The sequence below is a fragment of the Actinia tenebrosa genome, unplaced genomic scaffold (genome assembly GCF_029948245.1).
Source record: "Actinia tenebrosa isolate PJP-AT-01 unplaced genomic scaffold, QUT_ActTen_1.0 PGA_scaffold5__44_contigs__length_20552954, whole genome shotgun sequence".
In the NCBI taxonomy this organism is placed as follows: Eukaryota; Metazoa; Cnidaria; class Anthozoa; order Actiniaria; family Actiniidae; genus Actinia; species Actinia tenebrosa.
The window spans coordinates 14,959,503-14,967,484 of NW_028292582.1; the positions used below are offsets into that span (position 1 = coordinate 14,959,503).

At 34.6% G+C, this 7,982-nt stretch overlaps 1 protein-coding gene across 1 annotated transcript; it reads right to left on the minus strand.

Annotated features, from left to right (window-relative positions):
* Positions 1 to 1,472: 1,472 nt before the first annotated feature.
* Positions 1,473 to 6,653, minus strand: LOC116299289 (LITAF domain-containing protein). The gene is made up of 2 exons (XM_031707919.2): positions 6,247 to 6,653; positions 1,473 to 2,841 (listed from the first exon to the last, which is right to left on the minus strand). The coding sequence occupies exons 1-2, from the start codon at positions 6,471 to 6,473 to the stop codon at positions 2,664 to 2,666; spliced, it is 405 nt and encodes a 134-aa protein (XP_031563779.1). The 5' UTR covers positions 6,474 to 6,653; the 3' UTR covers positions 1,473 to 2,663.
* Between the last annotated feature and the right edge of the window lie 1,329 nt (positions 6,654 to 7,982).

Genomic DNA, 7,982 nt, shown 5'->3' on the forward strand with positions numbered 1-7,982 from the left:
AATGCTGCATATAACTGCGTGTCTTATTAGAAGCTTCCAAAAACGAAGGTGATACCTGGAGAGACGATGCGCGTGCAGTATTGCTACGCCTCTCTTTGTCACTGCAATTTTCATAAACATGCGAACTGTGCCTGCGAGCTTCAAGCGAAATTTGGGTTTTCGCTGCTGTCAATCAAAAATATGAAAGGTACCAACTGATTAGGTTTGATTGACGGCAGCGAAAAACCAAATTTCAGCGTGAAGCTCGCAGAAACGGAGTTCGCATGTTTATCAAAATAGCATTAAGTGGCTTTAGGAAATTTATCCCGTAATTTTCGCCGTCATATATATTCTTTGCCGAACCAAGATAACGACTGAATATTGATCACCAAGGCGCGGTAAAATTGGCATCAAATGTTATCTTAATGTGGCAACGAACGAATGCGGACATCTGCGGGTCGATTTTGTTCAAAGAGAATCGCCGAATTATGACCGGTTTTGTTAAAAGTGACTTGCGTTCACAAAAACGACCACATATCTTAGAGATAAGGGTTTTTATATTTTTTTATTATATTTTGTATTGCATTATTCATTTTGTCATCCTTCGTTTTAAGGTATTAGGATACGTTTACGACCACTATGCGCGCAAACTTAAATAACGCGCTTGCTTTAAGTATAACACAAACAAAGTATACATTTTCTGAAAGCTGAATAAACATAGTTTATAAAGCAATCTTCAAAATACGATTTTTTAAATTGTTGTTCACGTTATTGTCCTCGAAGCGAAATTTGACCATGCCTCAGTAAAAACGTTAACGGACACGTACATTTTAAGCTATGTTTGCGAAAAATGTCTTAACATACTCAGGAGATAATAAGTTCAAAAAGGGTGTCCCAGATTTTTGATATCTGTTTTATATCTCTCGCTATTTTTGATCAAAGTTCGACGATTGCTTTTGGAGTGTTGTGTAGAGTAAAAAGCGTCATAACTTTGGAAAGAAATTAAATTTCAAAAATCGGAGACACCCTTTTTTGGATCATGAGTTACTTTATAAACTCTCCAAATTTTAGAAAAATCGAATGAAATCCAAGGGCCTTTTAGCTTTTCGAAGTTGAAGTTTTAGCGGCAAATAAAGTTCGAGAAAATTGCATTTCTTCGTTTGGAGCCGGAAGCTGCAGGGAGCCACGATGGTGTTGGTCAAAACACCTTCAGCCTTCCATTTTGTCATCACTTGTCAAATTATCTGTTGTTCTGGACGATCGCAATGTAGGATCTTTTTACAAGGACAAAGGAGCATTTGGACTCAACGGTATTGCAAGCGATGGGACATTTCCGGTCTTGATAAAGTCACGATTTCGATTTGTCTCAAAATTTTGGTTTTTCCAATCAAATATTGCAAGAAGTTTCACTAACATATGAAAGACAAAAGTTTAAAGTTACGAAATTTCAGAAAAAAATTTTTTTCGAGCAAATCGTCATTTTTCGTATCCTAATACCTTAAGGGTTCAAGTTCAACTTCACAAGTGGTCATCAATTAGGAGAAGAAGATTAAGAATGAAATCATTTTTAATCATCTTTTTTTTTTGTTCCCTTTTTTGGCCCTTTTTTGTCCTCCTCTCCCTCTTTGTGCCTCTGTGTTCCTCTTGTACTTTTGTTGTAGTGACCATTTTGTATTTTAAATATTGACCGTTTTTGACGAAATAGAAAAGATATCGCATTACTGTTCACGGTACAAAGTCAACGATATCATCGATCAGAACCAATCACAGCGCACGTGATTGCTACTCCTGGTCAGCCAATGAAAATGTTCCGTCACGTTCTCAGTTACGGCACACCACGTGATAAGTCAACCACACTTGCCGCTGACCACTCGTCAGTGGAAAGATATAAACACTATTCCATCACAATCAGTCTTTCTGGTATAGTAACGTCGTGACACCATCTTTTATACCCCGTTGGACAGACTATTTTTCAGTCTTTCTTTCTAAATTTTTAATATAATTTGATATTTTCCCATTGTATTTATCAGAGTATAAGTAATACTCTTACTTTATTCCTCCATCCAGTGTATTCATTCAAATAACCATTAAAAGTAGGGTTTATATATCTGAAGCAGACATACTTCAATTTTTCATTTTTGTTTTCTCGTATGAGACGTTGCCCTCTATTGAATGAAACTGTGACGTGGCAACCCACAAACAATAATACAATTAAAAAAACCCTAATACATTAGTCCTCTTATAAAATCCAACTTCAGCATCCATGCACAGAAGGTAGGCTCTTCATGTCCTATTTCACCAGCAGTGTTCTTCATCTATTTATATACACCTAATTGAAAAAACGTCGCGTTCAAAAAAAGGTTATGTCATCAGAGCTAAGACCGAAGGGGAGCATGGGAAGACACAATTATGCTAATTTCATGCGTATTGCAGTTTTCCCTTCCTGTGCACATTTTATGCATCATGGCTTTGGCATGTTGTTAATCTAGGTCGACCGACTTTGCTCTACTGTGCATTTTTACATGTCTATATGCAAATATAATACACATTTCGGAGTACCCAAAATCCTTTTCGGTCTTAGCTTCGATGATATGACCTTCTCGAACCTGACTACGTTTTTTCAGTTAGGTGTATTCATATTCTGTCTTCAGCGACATTAGCTAGGTAGAACGTACATGGAGTATCTACCGAGCAGACGCGCTGTAATGGTGTGCAGCTTGTCTGTGCTTCTTTTTCTTCTTCCAAATTCGGTCAATTCTTAATCTACTATACTCGGCCAGTTTTTCTCCACACTTTGGACACGTGTGAACTACATTTTTAAGCCCGTCTAAAATAAATGGTATCCAAACGCAGCAGTAACATCTGAAAGAAAAAGAAAATTGTTTTGAAAATCTAAATTGAAAAATAATTGATATTTTAATCTACTGCGCATGTCAGTGTGCCATATAAGGCGTGAAAGGCGGCATTACCTAAAGAAGCTCGTTTCGCGACCATCTTGGAAAAATTTAACAATTAGTTTTTTTTCCCCCTTAATATCAACCAACATGGTAGCCATCAGACCTTTAGACTCTTTCAGGCTCTTGAGAAGAATGAGTGGAAAATAATTTACAAAACTATGACGTCAGCCGGGTTTTTATATTAGATTAGGCGGTTAGTTTTGCTTTGGCCACATTTTCAAGATGGGGCCTTCTATAACGCGATGCGTTAGTTTTAATTTCAAGCCTCATTTATAATTAAGACTCATTATGCACTATTCAACTTTCCGGTTTCACAAAAAATATGTTTTGTTCTTTCTTTCTTTTTTTTTTTTTTTTTTTTTTTTTTTTTTCCTGTTTCCCTTCCTTACCTTCCTGTGCCATTTTAAGAAACAGAGAAAACGTTTTTATAAAAGACTAATATGATGATATTATCTCAAGTTTTTCACGTACTTTAGTACAACAACTTTATTTCAATATTAAAAGTACGCTAATCTGCAAACTGCATCCATCTGTCATCTTTATAAATTAAATTGAACGCTCCAGGCAAAATGGATTTTGGAAATTTCTTAAATCGGCAAATAATAGAAATACTTGAGTTCATATGTTAAGCTGATAAGAATCGTAGAGGTTCATTCATTTGAAGATTTCAATTATAAACTAACTCATTTTTCTCGGTAGGAAATCAATCACTTTGTGTCGAGTGCGTTGAGAGTTTTGTAATTACAGGATATTCTGTGATAAAAGACGTATAAGTACAAGGTGGCTCTTATCGCACGAGGTTTAGACTATGCATGTTGGTGTTTCACGGCGCACGTTAACCGTCTTTACAATTGATTTTTGTTGAAATATTTCGTTGGAAGCTCAAAAAGATAAATGCGAAACGAAAATGTGACCCTACTTTAATTATAAACATAAAACAGCTGCAAACGCTTTTATGTACACACTAACAAAAGAAAAATCCATGAAGCCATTTTGTTTTTCAAAACAAAACAAAATAACTTAAAACTTGAACTTTAAAGTCTTTTTAAACATGTTATTTATTTTCAAAATCATTTTAAATTCTTCTAATCATAAATGAAACATTTTAAAAGACTAATTCAACCTTGAACAATCCACGTGGAAATTCTAAATAGACGCAAACGTGTTTGCCAAAAATGGCGGGAAAACCAAAAACCACAGAAATGGGAAAAATTCTTGAATGCATTGGAAATAATTCTATGTAACTTTGTATTCTTAATTCAGTTAAAAGTCTTAAAAACAAGAAATTCTCTGCCTTGTACTCACAATAAAGATGGCTTGTGCGATTAAATGTAACTGAAAAATATATTTCTTTGAACAAATATAACGTATTTAGTATTTGAAAAGCAAATGCAAACGCTAGAACAACAAACAGCGGCAACAAAAACGGTAATAAATGGTAGAGCCAACGATTTATACAGCCATGGATATTAAAAAAGAAATGCTAAGTAAGCCATGCTCTAAATCCTTATCGTATCAAGATTATTTTGGACAATGACTGACGTCTAGCGTCTACTTCTATTCCTTAATAAACTTACAATTCCTTTTATGCATGATTTATGAAGATATCTAATGAAAAAGAGTGTGAACGTTTTAGTATAATCTACTCAATGCCGTTTTGTATTCAAACGGAATTACTAAATAATATATTATTAGTTGTTTTTTTTTCGAGACCATCACTTGCGTTGAAAATTACTTGTGTGTGGTTTATATTTATCTGTTTTTATATCTTGTGAAAATGAGTATTTTTATGTGAATTTGTGCTTTTATATTTATTCTATATGCGAACGAAGAATATTAAATATAGGTAATGAGGAAGTGTTAAAAAATGGGATGCCGTTATAATTTTGCTAAAATTATTGAAAGACGTTTGGTTAGATTAGAATAGGAAATAATAATAAACAATTTACGGAAAAGAAAATAAAGTTTTCCAACGATACTGAAAAAAGTAGCTAAGATCCACCATGCAAACTTATCAATTTCCGCGATTCACTAGTTCTTCCTTTAGTAATACCTATGAATTCCAAATTACTTAATTTACATTATGACCGGACATCTATTTTAATTCAAAACAGCAAGGCTTCTTTGTCAAAATTTGAGGATTTCCTCAGTGATCTTTCTTTCAGTTTCAGCATGCTTTTTTCGGCGTGAATGAATTTGGGCAATTAATTTTCGCTCAGCAACTCAGTGTGTTTGAATTTTTTTATTTCCACCGAAAATCCGTGGTTTCAGTTTCATCGAATGCCGACATAGAAAGGCTTTCTTTACATTATATTTTGGTTTTTGTTGCCTATCGGCGAGCATGTATTCTATTGTTTTTCAATCCTACTATTTTTTAATAAATCCCCACTATAAAACATTTCACAAACACCCAGTATAAATCCAAGAATAAATATGTGGAAAAAAAATCTTTATTAAGATATTTACTCCTCCAGTTTTCGCTTGTTTTATTAGCATGTTGCTAGAACAAAGTCCAAATAGTTGGAGAGCAGTTTTTTTAAGCCGAGGATTTTTCCACTACAATTGTATGGTCGAAATACTGATTTTAAAATAAATAAGCATAACTGAAAACTCGATGGTGCTGATGATCATAAATGACAAATTTGCTATCAATATTTAGTAACAATCATAACTCAAAAAGAATGACAAAAACAACCAAGATATAGTGAATATATTTTATCTACTTTTGTCCTTGACGTATTTCAGATCTTGATAAAAACAATTCAGTCTGGAGAGGTATAACCTCGAGGCAAAACTTCTAGCGAATATATGAATATCAAACATATTGAGAAATTAATGTAATTTCATTGAGTGAAGGAATTTTCCATTGCACTAGATGGTTTATAAAATTCCCTCAGTAGCGACTAAAACTTGGAAGCCAATTCAAAGCCGTTATTCTATAAATTCAAAATATTGTTTTTGTTTGTCGAATTTAGTGTTATGGCCATTTAAAATTCTGGTGTTCTACATGCTTTGAAGTTCATGGTAAAATAATGAAGTATATATGTATTTCCAACAATGTTTTAAGTATATTGTATAATTCATAAAAAGCATAACAAATATAGCTCCCAAATTGAATACCACATTTCGATTGACAAAACAAAATCATTGTTGCAGAATCGATGTTGAAAAAAAAGAAAAAAAACACGAACTAGCAGCCTTTCTATCTATGAAAACCTAATTGAACTAAGTGCGGCTAAGGTAAACCATTTCAACTGCATTTATCTGTGGAATTAATAATTTCGTTTTGATTTTTACCCGTAATACTCACTGAAAAATACAAAGGCACGCTGAAGTCCAATATGTATATTTTCCCCTTTTAAAACTGGTTCTTGTCACAATTTTTTCCTTGCAATTCGGGCAAGTTGTATAAACAGGAACGTCTTCAAAGAGTAACTGGTCTTCAATGTTTTCTTCATTATTCGCAGCCGAATCGTCAAACTTAGACGATGAACCATCAGCATTGCCGACAAGACGTTGTCTCTCCTCTTCAGACATTAGCCACGCTTCTTGGAATTCAATTTTTGAGCGCTGATTTTTATGAGGGTTTCCCTACAATGTACTTGTGTGATAAAGCCGCTAACACTCCAGCGTCAACCCTATTTTGTTTGCATGAGAAAGCATGGCTATGCCTAAATATTAATGACGGAGTAGTTTCTACGCAATACTGGCTCTCAACTTCAGATGCCTAATTTATAATTCTCGTTTTTGTCTTAAATTGTGATTGGTTGAAATAAAAATCAGCATAGGTTGGTCGTTACGATTGGATCTTATCAACGAATGGCTGTCAGTATACCCAATTACGCCGTGTCTATAAAATCCAATTCTGAACTGAACATAGATGAAATAACAGCACCAAAAAAAGTAGTCTCTTTTTCCTCGATATTTTGGAACGCTATTATTAAAGTCGACTGGTTAGTCGGCTTTGAGGGCTTCGGCTTTTCATCATTTTCAGGTCATGCTCCTAAAGTATCCATATTCAGTTCCTTCTCTTGATAGGAACATTATCATCGGTGTTTGAAGAGCGACAATAGCCTAGTAAAGATTTCAACATCAATTAGTTCCTTAAGTCGGGAAATTGAAATGTTCACAGAGCGCGAAATAGCTGTTTCTCAGCGCTATCAAAGAGTCCATCAAAAATCCAACTACCTGAGTGAATTCTAATGATTTATTTTTAAGATTTGTACCAAGATACAACATCGAAACTCTTCTGTCTTAAGTCAATCGCCTATGACGTACGTACGAGTGAACAGAATCAGCTGCTATGGAATTCTTTCATGCGCATGCGCAAACCTGAAATCCGATGGAAAAAAATAAATGGAATTAAAAGGCGTTAAAAAAAAAAACCCAGCACGATCCATTCGCCAGTTTGATATATTTAGATGCTTTTACTCCACTAATACAAAGTCTCTATTTCGAAATTGATACTTTTAGTATATATAGCCGATCAAAAGCTTTGCACCAGAGCGGCCGTAGTTTATCTGCAGGTGTGTGTGTGTGTTTGTGTAAGTAGCTAGTTTCCTATCTCTTTATGAAAAGCACCGTTTGAGCGCTTTGAACTTTACGATATGACTTTGAGTAGGGATCATTCATTAAATCTAGGTAGGTAGCGATGAAGCTACCAAGTGTCATTTCTGTTCATTCCTTCGATATCCTGTGAAATGCTGACACTTTTTCGAGATATAAAATAAACCTTTTTCAGGGAGGCTATCTGTTGTTTCCAGAGTATCTGCCTTTTAGGAGTGTCATTGTTTTGAGCCTGTTTCACGTTCATTTACCTCCTTTTAAGACCACAAGGAATCTAACCCCTGGAGAGAGGTAGATCTTATCGGTCACGGAATATTTGTAAAAAAAGTTAGAAATCGTAAAAGAAATTGAGCACTATAAATGATGAAAATGAACTAAATTAGGGAAACAGTTATCGTAGATTGATAAGTCTTACACCGTAGTGAAAATAGGAACTGACGTTTCGGACGTTAGTCCTTCGTCGGAGTCAATTAGGGAAAG

Excerpts from the sequence above, each read along its gene's own strand:
- LOC116299289 (XM_031707919.2), bottom strand. The coding sequence starts at position 6,473 with ATGTCTGAAGAGGAGAGACAACGTCTTGTCGGCAATGCTGATGGTTCA. Across the intron at positions 2,842-6,246 it reads GCGTGCCTTTGTATTTTTCA|ATGTTACTGCTGCGTTTGGA; the intron begins GTGAGTATTACG and ends TTTTTCTTTCAG.